This window comes from Bactrocera latifrons, unplaced genomic scaffold, assembly GCF_001853355.1.
Source record: "Bactrocera latifrons isolate USDA-ARS-PBARC rearing strain unplaced genomic scaffold, ASM185335v1 scaffold_61, whole genome shotgun sequence".
Taxonomy (NCBI): Eukaryota; Metazoa; Arthropoda; class Insecta; order Diptera; family Tephritidae; genus Bactrocera; species Bactrocera latifrons.
In genome coordinates, this window is record NW_017537279.1 from 1,453,783 (window position 1) to 1,479,406 (window position 25,624).

Below are 25,624 nucleotides of genomic sequence, written 5' to 3' on the forward strand. Positions count from 1 at the left end.
AATATTATCTGCATTTGAAATGTATTTGCAGCCGAAAGATCCGCATCCTACGTGTACGTCAGCCATATCCTTCCCACTCCACAACTCAGATCGGATAAGGTCAAGAGGATCGAAACGAATGCATATTTTGATCATATAATTTCTTAGTAACCATTTTAAATTTGTCATTATAACTAATCTACACAGCTTATTTCGAGCTTTTGTGAAAGGGGACCATAAAAATTAATCCCACTTTTTCATAAGGGGTTAGAGACCTCACATACAGAGTTTTGATACAAACAAAAATTATTATGTATGTTTACCATGAAAACTACATATGTAAATACCTCAAATACATGCATATTCATATAATAAAATCTACCAATCGATCTCTCTGACACTTCACAACCAAACCTAAAGATTTTGTAAACAAAACATAAAACCTAATTTTACGACTTCATTAGTAATAAACGCAGTTCGATCGGCAGAGCTCTGGACTGCAATGACATGCTCATTCATGCCACTCGTACAAGTCACTCGAACAGTAAGTTGATCGTCAGCTTTGACGTACCCAAGTTCGCACAGAAGCGGTCCGCTGTCCGTACACTTTTATGTTTGTTGTTATTGATCGGTTCTGATTTAATGGCAGAAAATCGTGTCATTTTGCGCGGCAAATTTTCCATCATCTTGAACGTGTTGTACAGTTGTATACATATATAAAATGCAACTGTTCGGTAGTTATATAGTATGTCCGTATGTGCATGTGTTTAGACGATCCTCAAGTTCAGCCGTCTGTGTTTCTTCTACGCTGGTTATGCTAAAGATAAATAATGATAAAAGGCTATAGCAACAGCACTATTAACAGTGCAATACGAATGTTGGCAAACAGATGCTTATTTATAATGGCGGTTTGTAAACATTTTCGGCAATTACACAGATTATGTATGTATACTAAACAACAGAGCAGTTAAAGCAGCCTCTTCCAGCCTTGAAAAAGAAGTAAACGGGGTTGGTCTTGTGGTGAACGAGAACAAGACAATGCAACCAGAGGCCATGCATAAAGAATCCTCGCGTTTCGGGAACTACGTCACTGTTGGCAGCAACTTGAAAAAAGTGATGATTAGGATATTTCTTAGAACCAGTATAAATTACTATAATAATCTTAGCCTTGTGCTCCTTTTGGGATCTGTAGAAAATTGTGAAGCAGATCTCTCTTGTTGTACAACAATTACGCTCTATAAGTTTCACATTATTTCCGTCCTAGGATATCCTATTATACTTCACAGCAACATGTACGATGATGAGCCTAGTAGATGCGAAAGCACTTGGAGCATTCAAGAGAACCATTCTCCGCAAGATCTTAATAGCCGTCCATGTGAGCGATGAATATCGAAGAATCACAAACTTTATGAGCTCAACGGTGACATGAGTGAAGCTCATACAAATGCAACGAATGCGCTGATTAGGCTCTGTCGTATTGAAGATGATGCTCCATTGGAAAGCTTCTTCGATTACAGACCCGTGGGGGGACAACGGAAAGAAGGGCGCAAAAGCATTAAATACAAATACTAAGTGAAAACCGATCTCTCTGCTGCGTGACCTCACAAAAGATAGAGGCAACTGGCGAAATTTTGTGTTCTCGACCCAGACCGACCCACGAAAGAAGAATAGAAGAAGGAGTTTACAGTCGTAATACTAGGATATGAAGGTCAGTGGTTAAAATGTATCAATAAAGTAATATAAGGCAAAAAACCGTTTAGTATCATTCAAGTAAGGCTAGATACAAAAGGAAGCTCGACGTATGAATGCCACACGATTAAACTCAAAACAAACCTCATGGGTCGATTTTCGATTGAAGCGAAGAATGACGAAAAGTGAGTCACTTACAGTTACATAAAACGATAGCGGTATTAGACAAATCAGGGTGAGGCGGTAAAAGTGGTAGTCAAGCCAGAGTTGAAGATCAGAAGGATTGATTGATTCAATTAGACCCGGAAGCGGTCAGCTTAGTCCAACATCAGTCCATTCTTCATAAAAAAGCTAGGCCCATATCGATTGTGACTCGCCAGACGCTACTAGAGCTCTCATGTAACCACCTTTTAATCCAGAACTGTATCTAATACACATAGTTTATATTTTCACATTTTGAAGAAGATATATTAGGTATAGTTGAATTAGTTCTCAGTTTTTCAGACATCGATTTGAAATTTTCATCACGTCCTATCTCTCCATATATCAGTAGCTTTATATCAATACCAGCTTCTGACTTTCTGACTTTTGCAGTATTTTCCAATTCGACGTTGAAACCGTTAAGGTAGCAGTAATTTTACCGCTACTGAGTGTAGCCTCCTTCCAGGGAAGTGGCCATCCACTCAGCAAAGCGTCGATGCTAGCCTTGAATTCACTAACTGTGCGTTCAGGATTGGTGAAGAAGTGTATAACCACGCTAACAATAGCATCGAGTGTTTCTAAGATAAGACGGGTATGGGTGCCAGGCTTTATTATAAAGGTGATGAGCTAACAAGGAAATGCACACCAGAATCGTTTTCGGTATAACTGGAGCGGGGCGGTGCTCTCGTATTCTTTTTTCTTCTATCTACAAGATAGCTGGCTTTCGCGAAAGCTTGGAGAGTGTTGTGTCACCATCGGTACTTGAGCTGTCGCAAAAGCCTTTTGGCCCAAGATCAGACGCAAAAGATCTTGTGACCACTTTGCCTTCAACAAGATAAGCCTCTCCCTAGTTGTGGCGCTTTTAAGGAACCATTGCCATATTGACGTTCATGTTGTAAGGCTGGGAATCTTACCAGACGCCATTTACAAAAGCTGTGTGGAAGAAGATACGGTGGAAACAACTCAACACCTCAAGCCTTGACTGTCCCGTGTTTGGGATATCAAGACCTAAATACCTGGCCTTATTTATAAGTTCGAACAGGAGTTCTTCTTTTCTATGGCGTCATAAAGTAGGAGTCCACATGCGATCTTTCTAAATCAGCCATCTAACTTTCCTAACTTATCCTTCCTCCCCAAGAAGCCGTTTATTTGTTTGCTGCCATACAAACTGAACGATCTGAATTAAGTGGTTGCCAATGTACCACGAATCTCTTAAACTACTGTTTGCCGTATTATATTTACTTGCACATACAAATGTATGTTCGCATAAAAAATCGTTTATACATATGTACATATATGTTTACATATGGATGTTGCAACATCGCGTAAAATGTTGTTGCTTTGGTGTTAATGTTGTTGTGTGTAATTTGAGCCGCTACAAATTCGTACACGCGGCAGAATTCTATTTGCATAAAAATCACTACCAGAATTATGTTTCATATTTAACGCTCCAGCAGCAAACATAAGCAGCGCGAACATACATAAGTACATGTATGTATGTAGAAATGTGTATGCTGGTGCGTTGGCACATATTTTTCATTTTTTATATTTTTTTTTATTTTGTTTTTTTATTATTTTGTTTTGACTAATTAAACGTCTGAACTCTTTTGTGCAATATTTATTTATATAATTCCAGGAATCGATTCATCGCTAATGGTTGTTGTTGTTCTGCCGTTACGCTGCTGCCGCGAGGCACATAAGACTTGCGAACACCCCAAGGAGCTGGGTTGTTGGAGTAAAACTGTTTAGCCAGGAATACAGCGACGCAGCCAAGCAGCAGCGGCAATCAGCGCGCTTTCCACAGTCCAAATAGTCGTATTTAATGTATATATGTATATATGGTGTGTACACATATACAAATGTGTGCATATATGTATAATACATTTTATGTATGTATATTTGTACACGCTCTAGCGATTGCGTTTAGCAAAGTGCGAACACAGCAAACGCGGAAATTGCCGTTGGCCAAACAAAGTATTTACATGTGATGCACATGTTTCGCCACCTCACCGCCCTCCGCCTGCCGCCTGCCGCGCACAAATAGCAAAACATCAAAAGCGCTTGCATTCCGTTCAAATGCGTCGCATTGTATTTTATTTTCGTATCATTAGTTGTGAAATTTATTTTAATACTCTGCATGGTGTGTGTGCGTGTGCAGCACCACCTTATGGGCCAGTTAGTGTGAGCTTTTTTTCAACTCTTTCATTGGGCATTGCTTTCGTTTTTATACACACGCAACATGTTGCCACAGTGTATGATAATTCTGTGCACCATCATCAGGCATCAGAGAGTCGGTTATTATTGGCGCGATAACGGTCAACATTGACGGGTGCGTTCCCACCGGCATCATTTTTGTAGAAATATGGAACGATGATTGCACCGGCTTACAAACCACACCAAAACGTTGTTTTTTCTGGCGGTAGTGGCAGCCCTTGAATCTCTTCAGGTTTCACTTTGCCTCAAATGCGGCAATTTTTCTTATTTGCATATCCTTTGAACCAGAAATGAGCCTCATCGCTGAACAAAATCGAAACAAGCTCGAAAACTACGGATCCTTTTTAGTACATTTCAAAAGCTCATAGAGCAAAGCGATCGCGCTTGGAAAGTTGGAGCACCTTCAGTTCAGATAACTCGCGTGAGGCACTCAACTAATTTATAAAAATTCGGTCATAGCATTATACTGACATTGTTATTTTATACATAGTGTGATAATGGGCAAAATCCAAATTCAGTCACGCCTACTTGCCATATAACCAAGTTTTAGATTCGTTCAAATGCCTTTATTGTACAGGCGAAAAATCAAAGGCCAGTTAAGTTATCGCAAGAAAACTTTGTACAAAGAGTACCCTGGAGATACGAAATCTAACGTGTCAAAATTATCGAAATTGTGCAATAACTTATCAAGCGCCCTGATATCGAATATGAGGACTTGAAAGCCCAAACCAGACTTTTTGCCTAAAAATAAGTACAGAATAGGTCAATCTCTAAGATAGAGCAATGAAACTTAAAATAAGGAATTCTTGCTTGAAAATCGACGTTGAATAGTCAGCGATCTTTCTGACATCATTCGAAGAATCAGTGAAAACCATTTTGAAAGATCATTTGGGCCTAAAAAAAGTGAAGGCAAGATTGGTTCCAAAATCATTAAATTTTTTCGAAAAACAACGTCTCGTTAACGTCTGTGAAACAAAGCTTTCAGACTACCAGAATATTTTGAAACATATTATTACAGGCGATGAATCTTGGATTTAAGCTTACGTCCCGGAAATAGACGATCAATCGGTCGAGTATAGAGGCAAAGAGGAGCCGAAGCCGAAAAAACACGTCAAAGCAGGTCAAAAATCAAAGTTACGTTTGCAGTTTTGTTCCTTCAACTGTCAACAAGGAATACCTTTTGATAGTTATGCGTCGTTTGCGCGAAGCTTTTCGTACTAAGAGCCCAGAATTATCGGCCGACAACTCTTGGTTTTTCCACCACTATAAGGCACCTTTGCATACTACATTGAGCCTTCGTGAGTTTTTCGCCAAATTTTCAAACAAGAACGTGACGCAACCACGATATTTAGCTCCGTGTGACTTCTGCTTATTGAGGAAACTCATACGACCGCTGCGGAGTCCGTTTTAGAAAAACAAGCGTATTAGGGTCGAGGAGGATTGCGTTGAGAGGGACGACATGTATTTTAAAGAATAATTTAAGAATTTTAAAATTATGTACAAAATCTTATTAAATATATTTTGCTCATAGTAGTAATCTACATATCACATTATCTCCTTTGGTTGGATTTCCGGCCTTGCTCTTTGTTAACTACTGGGTTGCACCCGAATACAGCCTTACCTTACTTATTATTTTAGGTTTTTGGTGTTATCGCAACCATTTCTGTTGCAATTACGTGGCAATACTAAAATTACGCATCACAGACAGATGGGCGTCGGTGCGCACCACGCCCCTCCCCATGCGCTGTATGAGCGCATTTACCAATGAGCTACATAAGACACACACACACATATGCGCAGCGTCAGTGGATATGTTCATTTTTGATATGCTTGCTCGGCTCCATTGTTGTTCTTGCAGTTGGCGCTCCTATTTCGGCCACTCATTAAACCGGCATTTTTATTTGGCGCATTTTTATTATTGGCATCAATTTTATTTCGCATTTTTGCTAGTTTTTTTGTTTGTTGTTTTTAAAATGTAGCGTGCAAATATTACGAGCATATTCGCATTTGTTGATTGTTGTGATTTCATTCACTACGCATTCGATGTCGCGACATGTCTCCCTCGGCTGGCTATTGGCCGCCGCACAGTGGTAACAAAGCAATCAAATACATACGAGTAGTGACGCCATTAACGGTATGCTGTAGCCGAGTCTAGTTTAGGTTAAGGTCTCAGATACCAAACTAAACAGTGCTTTGCTCTATGGATTCTTGAAAAGTTCTAAGAAGATTCGATATTTGCGAGACAAATCTTGTTCAGCGATAAGGCACATTTCTGGCTCAATGGGTATGTAAACAAGCCAAATTGCCGTCATTGGGATGAAGAGCAGCCTGAAAAGTTTCAAGTGCTACCATTTCATGGAGAAAAAATAATGGTTTGATGTGGTATGTGAGCTCATATTTCTTCAGAAATGATGACGGTGTTAACGTAACGGTCAATGGCGACCGTTTTCGAAGCATCATAACCGACTATTTATGCCCGAAATTGAAGTTCGTGATCGAGGCAACATTTGGTTTCAACAAGACGGCGCCAATTCCCACACACCGCATCAACCAATGAGTTTATTAAGAGAGAGTAAACAGATCATTTCACGTTTTGGGACGGTCGATTGGCATCCAGATAGTGTGATATAACACCATTAGACTTTTTCACGTGAGGATATGTAAAGCATAAAGTCTATATAGATGATCTCGCTTCGAATCAGGCCTTGGAGCAAAACATCACGCGTGTCTTTCGCCAGTTACCAGTCGAAGTGCTTGTACGAGTCACCAAAAATTGTACTCAAGGGCTGGCCCATCTGAGACCTAGCCGCCGCCAACATTTGTAAGAAATAATCTTTAGAAAATAAATGCCAAAGAATGTTCTTTCGAATGATTATAAACATTCTCCATTATATTTTTGCTTTAAAAAAGTAGGGAACCTCGAATAATATGTATAACTTTGTATCGATACACCTCTTTACTATTTCGTTCAAAACATAAAATGTTAGGATGGGTTAGTCTGATAGGCTCGTAAGCCACGCATAGACCAGACACGGTCCTTAGAGATGGCAGCTTAAGTGCCGTTCAGTAGTTTATCAGAAGTAGTCGTCTTTCAGAATGCCAGCGCTTGACGGGAATTTCAACAGCTTCTAACCATTAAAAAAAACCAAATCTTCAATTTTACAATATTTTCACAAAAACAAAAAACAAAATAAACAAGCAAGGAAGGGCTAAGTTCGGGTGTCACCGAACATTTTATACTCTCGCATGATAAAGTGATAATCGAGATTTCAGGCGTGGTTGTGAACCGATTTCACCCATATTTGGTACATGTCATCAGGGTGTTAAGARAATATTAYAYAYCGAATTTCATTGAAATCGGTTRAGTACTTCCTGAGATATGGTTTTTGGTCCATAAGTGGGCGACGCCACGCCCATTTTCAACTTTTAAAAAAAGCCTGCAGCTTCCTTCTGACATTTCTTCCGTAAAATTTAGTGCTTCTGACGTTTTTTGTTAGTCGGTTAACGCACTTTTAGTGATTTTCAACATAACCTTTGTATGGGAGGTGGGCGTGGTTATTATCCGGTTTCTTCCATTTTTGAACTGTTTATGGAAATGCCTAAAGGGAACGACTCTATACAGTTTGGTTGGCATAGCTATAATAGTTTCCGAGATATGTACAAAAAAGTTAGTAGGGATCGGGACCACGCCCACTTTTCCAAAAAAATAACGTCCAAATATGCCCCTCCCCGATGCGAACCCTTGAGCCAAATTTCATTTTAATATCTTTATTTATGGCTTAGTTATGACACTTTATATTGTTACGGTTTCCGCCATTTTGTGCGCGTGGCAAGGGCTGATTTTGCTTCGAACTTAACCTTATTATGGAGCCAAGAAGTACTTTTACCAAGCTTCATTATGATATCTCAATTTTTACTCAAGTTACAGCTTGCACCGACGGACTGACAGACGGACGGACGGACAGACGGACGGATTTCAACTCTACTCGTTACCCTGATCACTTTGGTATATATAACCCTATATCTGACTCTTTTAGTTTTAGGACTTACAAACAACCGTTATGTGAACAAAACTACAATACTCTCTTTAGCAACTTTGTTGCGAGAGTATAAAAATTGCTCCACTGTGTAGTGTCGAATTGACTAGTTCGATTCGCCAGAATGTCAATGCACACACATACAGTTATATAATATGGTTTGTATGTTGTGGCGCACACAGGATTTTATTCGCTAATTATTTCGGTAAGGTTGTAAATTCGTTGTTGTCACGAAAATAGATTTGCGCCTGGTTTTCTTGACACGTTTTTAGTTTGGGCGCCTGAATCGATTCTTTTGGTCTGGTGCACAGTAAAGGCACAAAAATGTTGATTCGTCATGGCATGTTGGCCAAATGGTTCGCACAGCAATTAAATATGTACAATTTTAATATTTTGATGAGCAGCGTCTATGCAATTTGACAATGACTCGCGATTTGTGGGCGGCAAAAATGAAATATTGTTTCAATTAAATCGCCGAAATTTATCATTCTTGTAATTGATGCTATTTTATTATTAGTTTTAGTTATAGTTTCTTTTTTTTGGTGCTTTTGTGTTTTGACGAATGCTTATAGGCGAGTGAATTAGTGTCTGACACATCAGGGAACGCACTGCCTTACTCGTTCTCCCTCCACAAGCTATATTAATAACATCTTGTATGGGTTGAATTGACTAACCTTGCGCTAAATTATGCTTGCCTAAATTTAATTTGAATTTTTGGCATAATTTTGTATTTATATTCACAACTACATATTGGTATTTTTAGCACTGCGAAAATTTTACAGCTCGGTTAATTGTTTTTCTTAACTTATGGTTTATACTTAGGTCAAATAAAATGATGAATCTACATACTTCTTGAGATGCTTTGAGTAGAAAGTATATACGCACTACATAATGATCGGAAGAAATAGATTTTTGATAATAATTTTGAAACTGTGAAATATGAATTTTCTCATAAAAAACAAAGCTGTATTCCAATCCTCACGAGATTAGCTTAGATTGGTAGGAATAATCCTACTTTAGGATACCTATAATGATTATGTGGCCTCACGAGACTATAACCACTGAATACTCCAAAGATTTGCCTGCATTTTTTGCTATCAATTATCAGGAGAAGTTAACACGCTTGCATCTGGCGACACTCTCCACTGGTCCACTGCTTTTCAAGACGCTTCTGGCCGAGATAAGGAAACGAGGTTAAAGTCTTGAAACTGTCTGTTTCATAAAATTGTTGACTGTAAAATTGTCTACTGATTCATTAAAGCCCAACTCCGCGGCTTTTCCTATAGCTATGTCTTCTGCTTGAAGTATACTCAGTGATCCGGCAGCTTAAAATACGATGTTATGCTTAACACTGGTCAGCATATGAGGTCAACAACTCCATACAACCTATCCGAGTCATCCGTATCAATATTTTATTTATTACGTTCAGCTAATATAACTTTATGCCCCTCTATTTTTTTCTATGTTTACTGTAGACCTTTTTTATTCAATTGAAAAGTGGAAACATGTAGTCGGAGCTTGTCCACTATGCTTCGCATGAAGGTTATATTTTTAATTGGTAGCCGATTTAGCATTAGTGCAGCAGCCGTCGTGGTTCTTGGAGCTTTCGTTGTGCATAGCGCAGCGACCCTCTAAAGCCTTTCCATTGGCTTTCGGTAGTTGGATTTCTATTTTACCACTGTACCACAGCACATTTAGTTCTGTATCCACCCTAAAGAAAAGGGCTTCCATTAGCTTTGTCTCCATTTTTTTCCATCGCTTCTGGGACATCTGTTGTAGCATGTTACTGCGTTCAATGGGCGTCACGATCAGATGTCGTTTGCTATTTTGTACGTTGTTGGTTTGTCTTCCGATTTCTTTGCTTTCAGCTTCCACACCACTGCACTTGGTCTTTTTCAAGGGTTCTCTTGGCTCGCTATCTATCAACGCTGCCTCTTTTAAAATATGTGCTCCTCTATACGATTTCCAAACGCTGGATTCGTGCAAGGCAACAGTTACGTGTGACGAAATGTTCCCGGCTGTTTCTCACCTTATCTCTGAGCCAAACTAACCCTTCCTTCCTTTAGGTTGGACTTGCCCTCGAGCCGGCTTCATATCCCGACCACCACCTTGTATCGCGTTCAGCCTTCAGCCCTTCCTTGTTTGGATATCCCAGGGTCTTCTCTTATTGCTCGAATTGCGAGACTAGGTTACCGTCTTAGGAGAGCGTAGATCCGGACTCGAGCCGGCTTCATATCCCGTCCACCACCTTGTATCGCGTTTAGCCTTCAATCTTTCCTTGTTTGGATATCCCAGGGTCTTCTCTTGTTGCCCGAATTGCGAGACTAGGTTATCGTCTTAGGAGAGCGTAGATTCTTTAGTACGGTGTCTACGCCAATAAAGAAGTAGTGATATAACTCCAACAATATCATTTCGTTTGTATTAAAATAGTCCGAACCCTTCCGTACACAAATTTGGGGAACTTTATAACATATACATATCTTTGAAAAAAAAATACGCACAACACTTTTTAAAATCGCTTTATTATATGAAAATAAATTTTGTTGCATTTACATACTACTCCCTTCGGTATACGGACACATATTTAACTCTGGATCCACTTTTATTATCGCACTCGTAAATTCTTTTATGATTAACATTTGACACTTTTTATTATTACACTTTTGCTATTATTGCCCTCCGCTATGACCTTATCGACATTTCATAAAATCATCGAATTGGAAAAGTAAACACGCAGTAAAAAGATAGAATGCATGAAAATAGGAAAATGTTCACACGTACCGGAAAGATCATAAAAGATTATTTGTCGATGGCGCTTCCGATTGTTTGTGTGCCTGTGTGTGTGTGTGTGTGTGCCTGACAGCATAAAACCTGCGCCGAAATTTCCGCACACGAGACGAACGAGCTTCGTCGACGAGAAGTGAAGCCCAAACAAAGTATATTGCAATAAAAAACAAAAATATGTAGTAAAGGTGGAGAAGGTGAAGAAGGTCGAGAAGACGGTTGATGACCCAAGATTACGTGCGCCGCTGACAGTAAAACGAATTTGAGGCAAACAAAAACCATGGTTGGCTTGGAATTTACAACGGTAGGAGCGGGATTTTGAGGTGCCATTGTCGTAAACATTTTGACAGTTGGAAATAATTACATTGACAATTGCAAGAAAGGCGCTAGACAGTCAAATAACGACACAAAATACTGTTGTCGTCGTGGTGACAGAAATTTGACAGCTAATAACAGGAAGGCGCATACGCCGTTATCTTGCATTTCAAAATGGGTGAGTGTCATGTAGTGAAATATGTTAAGTGGTGCTTCAAGTTTATTTGGGCACCAAATGTAATATAACTTGTAATTTACCATATTCTTCTTCCGATAAGTTTACAACAGCGCACCAGTCATTTTTCCTTTTCGCCGTTTGGTGCCAATTGAAGACTCCAAGCGTAGCTAAGCCCTACTCCAGCTGGTCTTCCCAACGGAATGAAGGTGTCCTTCTTCTTCTGTTTCGAACCCTTCCAGAGCTGGAGTATTTTCATCCATACGGACGACATGACTGGCTAAATGGGCGAAGGCAGTGGGCGACGGATGAAGTAGAACCCTCCCACGACCAAGATGAAGTGAAATCAGTTCTTGGCCGATGGATTACTGGCTGAGCTGTTTAAGGTGGCGGTGAGGAAAAGGAAAGGCGCATGTTTCAGCTGCTAAGCATGTTTCGAATCAACCTTCTTAATATCGCATAAAATTTTTTTTCGTCAGTATTGTCAGACAAACCTAAGACCATTGTAAATACACTGACCCTATTAGTTTTACTTTAAACTTGGTAAATCCACCGCAGACCAGATTTTCACAATATGTTCAATCCTGCAAGTGGCTTGACAAACGGATCGACACCCAAAATGACGTTGAGCATAGCCATCAGTTCTTCAGTATAGCCTTTTCAAGCCTAGAAAAAGGAGCCAAAGAACTTGACTTTGTGGTAAACGAGGGCAACATGACTAAATACGGTTGGCAGCTATAAAGCTTTATTTGGGAACTAGCATACATATCACCAATAATCTAAGACTGGAGAACAAGCGAAGAATAACTCTGGCCAACAGGCGCTACTTTGGGATCGGTTGGCAATTGAGAAGCAAATCATTTTCTCAACGAACAATAATTAAACTCTAAGCATAAATCTCTAATTATTTTCGTCTCATTACATCCTATTATACCACGTAGAAACATGGACGATGACAACCTTAGATGAGAAAGTACTTAGAACATTTGAGAGAACTGTGCTTCGCAAGATCTTTGGAGCGCCCCAGTCCTCTCGCGGTTGTAGAGCCAAAAATGAAGAAGATGTACAGGTTCTAATAATTGTAGATAATTTGAGATCTAATACCAAAACCTCGAACAATATAGAAACAAATGTCGGAGAGCGATATTTTCGAGAAAAAGTTAAGCAGTTTCCACAACAGCCGGTTTTAATGTTCTAAGGCACTGAAATCGACTGAGATTTTATCCGGCAAAGTGCTACCAAGATGATATCGCGGATATCGCTTCCTCCTTCCTTCCTCCTTAGGCGATCTAATCCTGTTTGGACCAAAGATTTAAAACTGTTCAGATGCCTAATCAAAAGAACTTGGAGACCGACTATACCTCAACTACACTTTTCTAATTTATATATCTAAAATTTTGGTCTGCTTTCTTGTTGTAGTATTTTTTCTTTGCTGGTTGTTGACTCACGTCGCTCGGCCATTTTTCAAATTCAATTGCTTTTACAGTCAGCCGCGGCACAGCTGGAAGCACCCGCCAGAATTCGTAACTGTAAATAAGTAGTATCATACTTTCCAGTCCCAATGCAATGCATCCGCATTACGTGCTCACATGTGCGTCTAGAACTTCTACATGTGGCATGCATGTTGTGGTATGTGTCAAAACGAAGAATGGCCAAAATAAGCGGCAAAGTGCTCGATTTATGTTTCACATTGCAGAAATTATTAGTTTCGGTTTCAGGTTGCGGTAAAAGTTTTTACTACCGAAACTTTTTATTACTACATACTTATTGGGACACTGCGCTGTTTATACTTATGAGGGCACGCTGGCTAAGTTGCAAATTTAAAAAAAGAAAAAGTTGAATTTATTGCATAAATATGATGTTGAAAACTCAAGAGAAGTGAAAATTATTTCATGAAAGTAAAAGTTATCCACGATACGATAATATATCTGAAGAATGTAACGATCAAATAGATCCGGTAAGTTAAATATGAAAGTAAAGTTCACACAATTTTAAATCTTATATTAAAGCGTTTTTTTAGTTTCAAAGTATCCGATTACGTTGAGTGCTTCAGCAGCGGAGGCGCCTTTAGTGAATTACTGTAAGGTCTACTAAAAAAAAATCTATTATTTTGCTCTATTAAGCTGTATCTCACGTTAGATACGACAGTATCGCGTTGAAGGTAAGTTTGGACTGGTAACAGTTCGTCCCTGCTGCTGCTGGGAGGTATCTCATCTATCAGAGAAACGGCTGAACCTTGCTAAATAAAGGTAAACATACTAAAATATTAAACGACCCCGCCTCTCCTGCTCAAAAGCCGGTTGGAACTAGTTGTTCCGAGAAATGGACAGGGTTTTCAACGAGTTTAAAACCGCCGACACAAAGATAGTGCTAAATTTGATCTAAGCAATAAGGCTGGCACTAATACTGAAGCTGAAGCTAAGCTTAGGTCAGAGTAGACAACAGCACCAGCGGAAGCTGGAACCAAATACTGCAACTAAAGTATCGGTAAAAAGCAGGGAGGGAATAGAGATGCCAATAGTATTGCTGCTAGTAGTACGTCGTTATAGTAGTGACCTATTTTTAAGGTCGATGACCCAGCGAAGGCAAGGTATGCTGAGATGGGTTCAACGACAACCGCCAACTAATGAGGACCTTACTAAAGAGATCTTTCGGGCCACATTAGCAGTGGGCTCCAAATCGCCTTATCATTGGTGCGTTGGCTGTGGGAAATCCCGAAATAAAATGATGACCAAAATGTATCTTTTAACATAGTCAAACGAAAATAGTCGTGGTCCCGTAGAGCCGATATAAACGATAGCCAGTCAGTATTGACGAGCAGGAATGGTGGGGTTGACAGAGAAAAATTAACCGCTGTTATTTTTTTTTTTTTTTTTTTAGTGACTAAAAACATTCTTGAAGTAATTTCGAAAAATGTTAACGAGTTGACAGTCTTTAGCTGGCTAAAAATATGACTGTGTGCCGGTTACTTAGACGCGACTGTTGTAGACTATTATCCCTACAAATAGAGTCCAATTTTGAAATTTTTCTATCAAAATTCGGACCGTCTGAATAAAATAATCGCCCAGCAGCGGCCTGCTTTGTCCAACAGAAGAGGTATTGTGATCCATCAAGACAAAGCCAGGCCACACATAACGAGAGTGACTCGACAGAAGCTACGGTAGCTTGATTGGTAAACCTTCACCCATCCATCTTCTAGTCCGGTTTGGCCCTTAATGATTACTACCGCTGCCATCAAAATAAAAAGCAATATGTTTCAAGAACAGGAATATCACTATATATTCAATAAACCCAATAACAATAAAATAAATATATATCGTCGCCTGAAATGCAAAATAACGTAACAACATTCTCGGAAATTTACAGAGGCATGAATGAAACACGACATAAAATGGAACATGAGTGAAAAAAAATGTTAATATTGGTTAAAACTGGTTTATAGCTGAACTCAGACCCTGAAAATGTTGAACATATGTAATATTATGCACGTAATTCGAAGTAGTGAAGCGTAATCAATAAGACAATCAATATCGAATTTTTTGATGATACGTTATTTTGCATTTCAGGTGACGATATGTACATATATGAAATATATAAATATTCTAATATCATGTCTACTGTTATATTTACTTTGTGTATGAAAGTAATTTAAAAATCCCACCTACCTCTTCTTCTGATGGTTATCGAAAGCGATGTTAACCGGCACATCCAATTCCAGATCCTCGATGTCATCGATAGCTTTGGCCATCGATTGAAATTTGCGTGCAGAGCAGCCATTCCCACCGCTGTCGGCGTTAAATACGCGCCTCGTCAAACTATTAGCGAAAATTTGCGTCGCATCGTTCATGGCTGAGGCGATTGCCGCGCCAACAAAACGGGCTGACAATGCGGCTCCAACAAAGAGCAGCAGCAACGGCAAGCGCGCCAATGCAAGCGGCGGCGTGTGAAGAGTTCCTCGGCCTGGCAATAGCATTTTCGACGTGTACGACCTTCGTAATTTCGGTGCGAGAGTTCAAATTAGTTGCAACGCTTCGTTGGCAAGTGTAATTTATGCGCTTTGTGAATTAGTAAAATTGCATTTAGGCGCTGCTCGTACGATGCAAAACCCGAATTGTTTCAAACAGCAACAAACAGAGAAGAGAGAAGCTTTCTGCAGGATTAGTCAAGCCAATTGCAAAGCCCAGCATTTGCCAACAATTAGACAATCGTGTTTGGCATGTGGGGTTGTAGGCGTGCGTACATACATATGTGTCTTTGTGTGTGTGTGGCAAAGGCAAAGGCCAATCGCTTTTAATTGCCGACAATTGATTGGACAGCTGTCAAATGGTGACATTGTCCAGTTTGTTAACATCTCCCTTTGTCAGAGATGAATTGCAGCTTGTCAGCGAAATCAGAGTGCATTTTTACAATGCCCTTTGTTTTGCCTTGGCGCCTTTTAAAATTAAGCTTTGCAACTTTCCGAGCTCTTTTTTCCAAAAAACAAAAGTGTACGACTGTTGCTAATTCCCCGAATTGTTAGATTAACTAATTGGCTTCGCATGCAAATTGGCCTTCCGTATGCGAAATGCGAATTGCGCTCGAAATATTTAATTGGCCCTTTTGCGTTTTAATTGGCACCAATCGAAAAACCTCGCAAAGGGGCGGGTGGGTTTAGTGCGCGCTCTACAATAATTTGAAGCAGCCGGCCGGGTGTGGGGTGGTACATCAATTGCGGCTTCCACAAATCGCGCAAATTTAGTTTGAAATTCGATTTGAATTAATTAACTTAACTTTGGAGGGCAATCTATTTTTGGGTTCAATTCGAGCGCTTCTTGATTGCTCGATGGTAATCGCTTGCTCGAACTATTAGAATTGTTTTATTTTCGAATAATAAATAAAGTTTGCGAAATAAAACGAGCTTTATTTGTATTGGTTGCCAGAGAAGCTCTCGGCCTGGTATTGTGAAGTTGTGTCACTGTTCGTTTGTCAGTAATTTTTGGGGGCATTACATTTTGATTGAAAATTTTCTTAAAATTATTTAAACAATATTTTACTTTGTATATTAATTTACTAAAAAATAAAAGAATCAATGTTGGATCAAAAGGAAATAGATGGGGCGACATGCGGCATTTGGTAACAAAGCTCCCATAAGAAAAACGCACACAAAAAGAAATTCTGGATCACCTATTGACAATATGCATGCAAAGACTCAATGCTAAAAGAGTGGAAGCTTCAATAGAGCCACTCCGAAATATTCGGTTTAAGAGTCCGCTAAAGTCTAATTGCAGCGTATGTTTACCAGCGGTGCGGCTGCGAGCAGGTGTCGGTTTATAAAAAACAATCTCGGATGAAAGACCCCACCTATGTAGACGACCACAGCAGACGTAACAAAGGCTATGATTTAAGGTCATGCTATCGCAATCTCCGGCCCCTAAATTAGGAAGGTGCTCATGCACAACTGGTTGATGTCCTCAAAGTAAAAGCTGACATCATGGACTGGACAAGGACGAAAATAAGTAGGCCCTTGTGACATTTACTACAACAGCCATATAAAAGAGCGTAAATTCGGTATGGGATTTGCGGTGAGAGAAAAACTCAGTCGTCCAGTTCGCAGCAGAGCCAAATCTTTCAACATAACAGTGATTTGCGCCCATGCCCTATGAAAGAGAGGGATGATATGAGCAGAGATGCCTTAAGATAGCTCAAATTATACACATAAAATTTCCATATTATACAGAAGGCCGTAATATACCTTAGGTCGGTGTGTAAACGTCAATTAAGAAGCAAAACATATGGGCCGAGTTATGAACGAGGAGAAGACGATAAAAAAATACGACATTAAAACCAGAAATTAACAACAAAAATAGCGTCAGCCTTGAAATCCAAAGCAGAATAACTCTTGCCAACAGGTGCTACTTCGAACTGAGTAGGTAATTGAGAAGTAAACTGCTCTCTCGACAAACAAGGACCGATGTCACTCAACATCTCTGTCCTGCTATATGGTGCAAAGGCATGGACGATGACAACGTCTGATGAGACGATGTTACGAGTTTTCGAGAGAAAGATTCTTATGATTCTTTGCGTATTAGCAACAGCGAATACCGCAGACGATGAAACGATGAGCTGTTTGATTTATGGGATGACATTGACATAGCTCCGCAAATTATTAGACAGCGGCTACGCTAGCTAGGTCATGTCGTCTGAATGAACGAAAATGCTCCAACGCAGTACCCGACGAGGGGAGCAGAAGAAAATGAAGACCTTCGCTCCGTTCGAAAGGTGTAGAAGCAATGGTATTGTTATTATATGATCTTCAAAGATCCAATAATAACAATACCATTGCTTCTACACCTTTCGAACGGAGCGAAGGTCTTCATTTTCTTCTGCTCCCCTCGTCGTATATATATATATATATACACATCTAGATGTGTATAAGAGACAGTATATATATATATATATATATTGGAACTAAATAATAAGTCCGCAGTGTCTGCATTGTCAAAATTTGGTCTTACCTCTTTCACTATCCAGCTTTTCCATCTATTCTGAGCTAATGGTTCAAATTGTGTATTGACCTCGTAGCTTACACAGAATTAGTTTTGCATCAAATTTGCACAGAAAAATTCATTACTTAGGCAAAGCGTTCGCTTTTTCATTGCCGTGACCAGGAACCCAAATTTTGGAAAAGTGGAGTTCACCTGTCAGTGAGCTTAAAGCCTTTCTAATTTTGTTTTGTTTGTTTGTTTGAATTGATTTTTAGCGTCGTTAAGTGTCGACTGGCTTTCTGCACCGCAACCCATCTTGCACCCAACCGTAAACTACCGTTTGGGAAGGATACTACCTACTCACCTACCATCGGTGTTGCGGGAGCATAAGAATACCTTAATGGATAAACCTTTTAGTTTTTATCAATTTCAGCATAAACAGAGGTATCAAATTCCAGACCAAACTAGAAAAATTCTGCAAATTTGCCATACGAAAAAATGCATAACGGCCTAAGTAGCGTATAAGCATCAACAAACAAAACCATTTGAAGTACATTACAGTTATTTGTTCGGCACAATCCATCAACCCTTTAACCCCTAGGAGCTGAACTCATCACTATGGCTCACTATGGCTGACACAGAGCCAACAATTGCGGCATACTTGCATACTTGCAACATCTGCTCTGATTCCTGTGTCATCGTTTATGCGCCCAAGGCGAGCATGTTCATGGCTGCCTGCGAACCCAACGCCGAAGCCACCTGCCCGCCCTAAAATTGGCAATCCTTTGCGCCTTGGGCCATATGCGGCCAGTTCACCGCTCAATGCATGCTTGCAATAGATGTAATTTGGTAACCGCACACATGCTTCCAGCTGCACACCTACTTACATACATACATGCATATACATATACATATGTGTATGTCACACATGTAACCGGCAAATGGGGTTCATGGCTGGCTTCCACCGCGCAAACCAACAATTGAAACGTCGAACATGCATGCGCTAGCAGCACTTGCAACACTCAGTCACTTTTTAGCCTCGGCGTCTCACGCTGCTCCGGCACCTAGCTACGGCTGCCCCAAACTTACTGCTCGGTTTTCAGCGTCAGCGCTGGGAGAAACTTTTTCAAAAAGTCCAATTCGTGAAAAAGTTGTATCCGCTTTTGGCTTTTAGCGTTTCCGCAAGCCAAATACACAATCACACCAACACATACACATATGAATACTTCTACTCATACGTTTGTATGAGAATTTTTGCGCTGTTGCACGTTTGTGTGTGCGTATGTGTGCAGTTGTAATTGATAATGGAAATTACCGAAATTTTTTAATGGTGCATTGCCGTTGCTGATGCGTTAAAATTGGGGTTTTTCTTTTCAAATCGCCGCAAAAAGTTATTTGCCAAATGGTTGCTTAAACACAGATATACGCTCGTGTATGTGTGTGCTTGCGCATTAGCGGCAAGATAAGCCAGACCTAGTAGTCTTACTAAGCATGCAACAGTCGTCAACTGGTTTCATTTCGGTGCATACGAAATGAGCTCTGTTCTACAACGCGGAGATTTTCTATATAAGCAGTGCATATTTGAAAAGCAGGAAGCTGAAACGGTACTCGGTTCAGAAAGAATTCAAAACAAGAAAAACAATGCTAACTTCGCTTATTGTTTTAGCGGGTACCTAATCACCGTTAGGATGATAAAAATTAGCTAAGTTGTCGTTGACGTCATCCAACGGTAGGCCCAAGAAACGTGCTATTTTGACAGGGTCGAACCAAAGGGAGAGGGTAATAAGATGAATGGGGTTAGTGGGGCATGCAAAGACGTGGCCAGTGTCATGCGGAAACTTATTGCACGCAGGATGTCTTCGATGTAATTTAAGAATGATCTCTTGATGCTCCTAGGAGGCGGTTCCGCTCAAAGCTGGGGATTGGTAAGGATAATTTCTGCGAAAGTATACCAATAGGAACTGCTTGGAAAACAGTTCCTTAGGCTCCTGAACTGGGAATATACGGGACTCACTATGTAGGTGTTCGGTAGGAGACATCAAGAGGCATTCTTTCGTAGTTCGGAGTGCAGTATTCTGATAAGTCTGAAACTTCCTCACCTGTTTTTCATTGCATCATGGCGACCACATTGGTGCGGCGTAGTTGAGCTTCGCTTTATTCAGAATGTTCAGCTTATGTGATAGCTATAGGCTACATATATTGGTCCGATCTGAACAATTTCTTCGGAGATTGCAGCATTTCCTTAAACAAAAACGTAAGCCAAATGAAAAAGCTCTCCGTACTTGCCCTTAATTCCGATCGCACAGTTGGTATGACGACTAAATGCTATAGCAGTTCGATATAGGCCGTTCCGACAAATAGACAGCTTAAACTGTATATTATTGGTTCTTAGCTGCTCAAGAGGACGTCGAAAGTAGCTGCTCAACTTTTGTAAACTGGAGTTGAAACCAAGCTTGAAGCGAAAGCTGCTGCTAGACTTAGCCAATCTGTGTATATACGACGCTCTGGGCAGAGCCACATTAAAATTATCCACTATTACGATTTCATTCATTACAGCACAAACCACTACACCGCTAAACCTGCACCTGGTGGTACTTGCCTTGACGGATTTGGTGATAGGGCGCAGCCGTTAGAGTTAGAGAAGAGGTACAGGCAGCTTTTACGCGGATGAATCGAAGTTAAGTGGATGTTTAGAGTGAAATCTTTTGTCAAGAGCTCTCCATCAAATCTAGTTTCAGGCGACCAGATCACTGCAGCGTCTTTCAAGCGGTTTTGTATTAACCATACGACCTAATCTAACCTAACCTAAGTGTCAAATTCGAAGTGAGCCGTTTGAGTATTTGAGAAACAGCTAAAGGACGACAACAGCCAAATTTAATCGAGAAATTGTGTGTACTTCAGTAAAGTATTTTATACTTTATCTTTTGGACTACTCAATATTCTAACCAATTTTTAAAAAACCGAATCCAATCCTACTTAACCTGCTGGGTGTATACATACAGATGTATGTTTCTATGAGAACAGTTGCAGTGAAATGCGCTCCATGTAGTTTTGATGCGATTGAAGCAGCACGTTTTTTACTACCTACTTTGTCTATCTTTTTTTTATTTTTTTGTATTCCATTAGATAAGTTGAGAGATTTTTATTGAAAAAGTTTTAAATGCGAATTATTGCATAAAGCTCTGTTTTCCCGGCATTTAGCATAGTGGAGTAAGCAGCGGTGTGGGTTTTATGCTGTCTCAATTACACGGATATGTAATGCTTTCACGATTGCAACTGACTTTCAATTATACAAGGGTAAATATTTATGGTTGGAAAACGCATATTTTAAATGAGAGAATTTAACATTTTTTCGACCGACTCCACCACTCAGTACGCACTTTAATTATTATAAAAGCGAGCCATGGAAAAATAACGATGGAGAGTGTTTAACATACAGGAATTTTTTGTTTAATACGAAGGATTTTCGAAAGCTTAAGATAAACAACCAAAGCGGCTACAAAGAAGTCAAGAAGAAGAATGCTGTTTTCCTTGTATTGTGGGTATTCTAGTGTAAGCCAGTGAACTTCTTACCCGAAATGCTCAATATAGTTTACGAGAAACGTCTGTTGTTAACTATCACAATGTCTGATTTTAAAGTGGATCGTTAAAACTCACAACGAATCAAAGATAAATCGCAGCAAAACAAAATGAAAAACTGATTGACCAGTAGAACTAAGCAGAAGTCTAGAAAAATTACCAATGAACTGACTCGACGAAAGGTCAAAACTTCATCACTTTTAAGGTTTCATTTTGAGAGTTCTCTCGAAAATAATACGTCGATCGTGAATCAAAATGATACACCATCACCAGAAAAATGTCTCAACTATGAGAAAGCTGTGAAAATCGTTGAGTACAACAGTATAAGAACTTTTCGATGGTCACGAAGCTAAATCCCTTTGAAAGCATGTAAGGCTAAATACAAAATGAAGCTCACTCTATGGAATTCTCGCGAGTTAAAGCAGAATAACCTTTTGACCCAATTTTCCAGCTTCAAATCGCTGCTGCATCGATATAAAATTTAAACATTTCTGAAACGGATGGCTACTGGCGATGAAAAGTGGGTCACACTTTAATAAACCGACGGTCTTCAAGGTTTTCTATGTGTTTAGTAGGATTGGCAGGGAACCATTTATTGAATGTTGCTCTCCAAAGTCCTAACTTTTAATTCGAATTAATATTGAACATTCAAAAGAAGCAATTATCTAAAGGTGGCGAGCTCCAACTGCCTAACACTTAAAACGGATTAAAACTGACAACAATTAGACGTTCCATAAGAAGTAACCGTTCAGACAGACTAAGCACCAACTAACTAAATCTTAATTCGGATAAAGACTAACAACAATTAGACCATCCGAAAGAAGTAATCGCCCAGACGTGGCAAGCTTTGGTTAACAGCTAAGGAATTGACTAGCTAAAAGTTCCGGGAGCTTTATTGGGAGATTTTTGGGCAGTGAGGTTCTTGTGTAGTTATCTTCTAACCCAGACCTACCACCAAATGTCTGCTACCTATTCCTGTCTATAGTGACTGCTTTGGCTGGTGAAAAATTTGCTTCCAAATAAGCTCATGAAAATCGACTCTCACAATTTGGTTACCCATAGGGACGAAGGTTTCTTGAAAATAGCATTATGAGATTATCTACAAGATGGCAAAAAGCTATCGAAAACACGGCACATTCATGAGCTAAATCGAATCATTCTAACTATGCTAAATAAAAAAAAAAAAACATTCAAATTTCTTTCTTTATACTTGATCCTTTATTAAGCTATATTAATCCCTTATACCGTTCGAATGTAACAGTTTATACATATTTATATTTATATATATTTTTCTATCTAAAGATGATTTAAACGCTTGCGGAAAAGTGAATAATTTTGCACCACACTTACAGTCAAGTGCAATTAAATTGAAATCCATCATCTTAGACCTGAAATACTATTTAGTCAAGTGCGTTTGGAAATGCATTAATGAAATGCGCGTTTTCAATGTGAGATAGCCCAAGTGCTGTGAACTGCGTAAAATCCATGCAACAAAAATGCGAAATTTTAGCAACAACCCAAAAACAAAAAGCACTAAAAAGCATAAAAATAGACCCGAACTCACCGGTAGACAAGCGACTGCGACTATTTTACGCGCCCAATTACTTGCAACGAGACACACACTCGTTTGGCGTTTGCTGCGTACATATAAATATGTATGTACCATAGACTCTTATGTAGATTTACATGTGCTAAAAAGGCCAAATAAGAAAAAAAAAACGTTAACTTCGGCGACAGCGAAGCTATAATACACTTCACAAATACAATAAGTTCCTTACAAGACCCTTAATGGGTGAGTTTGTATGGCAGCTATATGCTATAGTGGTCTGATCTGAACAATTTATTCGGGGAATATAGAGTCGCCTTGGAAAATAATCTGTGCCAAATTTAGTCACGATATCTCCTCAAATGAAGAAGTTTTAGATACAACAAGCACTTGATTCGGTGTTCATTTTGTATGGCAGCTATATGCTATAGTGCTTCGATCTCAATCATTTTTTCGGTGATTGTACCTGCCTTTTGGAGAATAATCTGTTCCCAATTTCATGAAGATATCTTGTCAAATAAAAAAGATTTTCCATACAGGGTCTAGAATTCGATCGGGGAGTTTATATGACAGCTATATGCTATAGTAACTCGATCCAAACAATTTCTTCGAATATTGTAATGTTGCCTTAGAAAATAATCCGTGCCAAATTGGGTCACGATATCTCCTCAAATTAAAAAGTTTTAGATACAAGCACTTGATTCGGTTTGATCAATTCGTATGACAGCTTTAAGCTATAGTGATCCGATCTCAGCAATTTCTTCGGAGATTATATATTCGGTTTCGAGAATATTCTATGTCAAAATTGATAAAGATATCTTCACAACTTAAAAATTTTTCCATAGTGGGTCCTGATTTTGCTCGTACATTTTATAAGTCAGCTATATGCTATAGTGATCCGATATCAGCGATTCTGACAAATGAGAAGCTCCTTGGTGAGAAAAGGACGAGTGCAAAATTTTGGGACGCTATCTCGAAAAAAAGTCTAATTGGATGATATGCAGACAGTTTGTTGGTAAATCGAGTCAACTCATATCGCTGATCATTTATATATATATGTATGTACATATATATGTATGTATAATATTAAATTTAGGTTCTCTAATGTTTTCTGCTGAATGCTACAAACCTCGGCACCAACTTAGCGTGGCCGTTGAAGGTATAAAAACTATAACAGACATTGAACCAATGAAGAAGGCTGGTGCTAAAGGAATCACGCCGTGAACTCACATATTCAAACAACACTCTTAAGAGGTCAATAAGATATATTTATATATATGTGAAACCTGTTTTTGATTATTTGTTAATATATTCGGATATTTTTTTATCTCTTTGTATATATATATTTATCTATATATTTGTATATATGAAGCTGTTTATGAGCAATTAAGCCATATACACCCTCCCATGTACTACATATATACAAACAAGCAACGCATCCACCTGTGGCTGCAGCAACTTACAACTAATTAACCTCAATTACGTTGTCGCACATGCAACACTTGCCACAAGTAAATGACAATTGTGGCAATTGGCGGAACGACACATTGCATTTGTGCCCCAACAAGCAACAAACGCTAATAGTAAAACAGCAGAAACAACGACAATTAACAACACTGGCCAACAACAACACTGATGATGCACTAACGGTACACTAACAGTTATATTACTGTACACTTTAGCGACTGGTGATAAACGACAAGCGCTCAACCCACACACACACACACACATGAACAAGGACACTTTGCAGCGAACACCTACAAACCGAGCAACTGCCGACCCACAACGAATTGTATATATGTAAGTACATGTGTCCTTCTAGCGTTAAGTTTAATAAGCGAGGCTTTGCGACGAAGCCACACACAAACACCACACATACAGCGCGTTTTAAGTAGTTGCACTAATGAATTGACATTTTAACGGTTCACCGGTGGCAAGTGCTGGGCTCACAGGGGCCTAAAACAACTTGACGAACAGCTTAATGTGATTTCTCATACCTCAATGTTTTCGTACTTTCTTCTTTCTGTTGTCAACAATTTTGGCGACTGTGCGTCAAACGTCACTCTTCTGGGTAGGTGACACAGATTCCCCGACACACTGATGACGGCGCGCCCCAAATTTAATACCCGCACAACACACACAAACACCACACAATAGACGACGCAACACTATTTCACACTTTACCACGTTCTAGGCTTTTGCCACACGCACAATTTTAAATAATACACAAAACCGTAAATTAGTTGACTTTTAAGTTCGCAAAACTTCGATTGACAGCTGCGGCCAAGCAATGTGGTCGCGTTAGAGCGGAAATCCACGAAACACTTTAAACACACTTCCGATACGACTGCGACTGCCGCAACTATAAGACTACGAGACTATGCGGCTAAGCGATAGCAGAGCACAATACCGTTTGGTCTATGCGACGAGGCGGCAGCAACAATACGTCGCACTCGGTCTGACTCTTCGACTGTATTTGTCGAGTGACGAATGTCGAGTGTGTATAATTCGCGCTAAGGGAAAACGTGCGACCAGTTGCTGTGAGCGGCACGTTGCATCTGTTTGCGTTCGAAATCTTTTTGATTTCTGCTCCTCGACGACAACGACAATGACGACGACTACGACGATACCGACACCGACA

General features: G+C 39.6%; 1 protein-coding gene across 1 annotated transcript in view; it reads right to left on the reverse strand.

Moving 5' to 3' along the window:
* LOC108975088 overlaps positions 1 to 25,089 on the reverse strand; it is a 51,639-nt gene extending 26,550 nt beyond the window's left edge. Inside the window, exons 1-2 of the mRNA XM_018943357.1 lie at positions 24,981 to 25,089; positions 15,060 to 15,480 (exon numbers count right to left, since the gene is read on the reverse strand). Of these exons, the coding sequence (XP_018798902.1) occupies positions 15,060 to 15,367 (308 nt within the window). The 5' untranslated portion in view covers positions 15,368 to 15,480; positions 24,981 to 25,089. The remainder of the gene's footprint in view (positions 1 to 15,059; positions 15,481 to 24,980) is intronic.
* Positions 25,090 to 25,624: the final 535 nt, after the last annotated feature.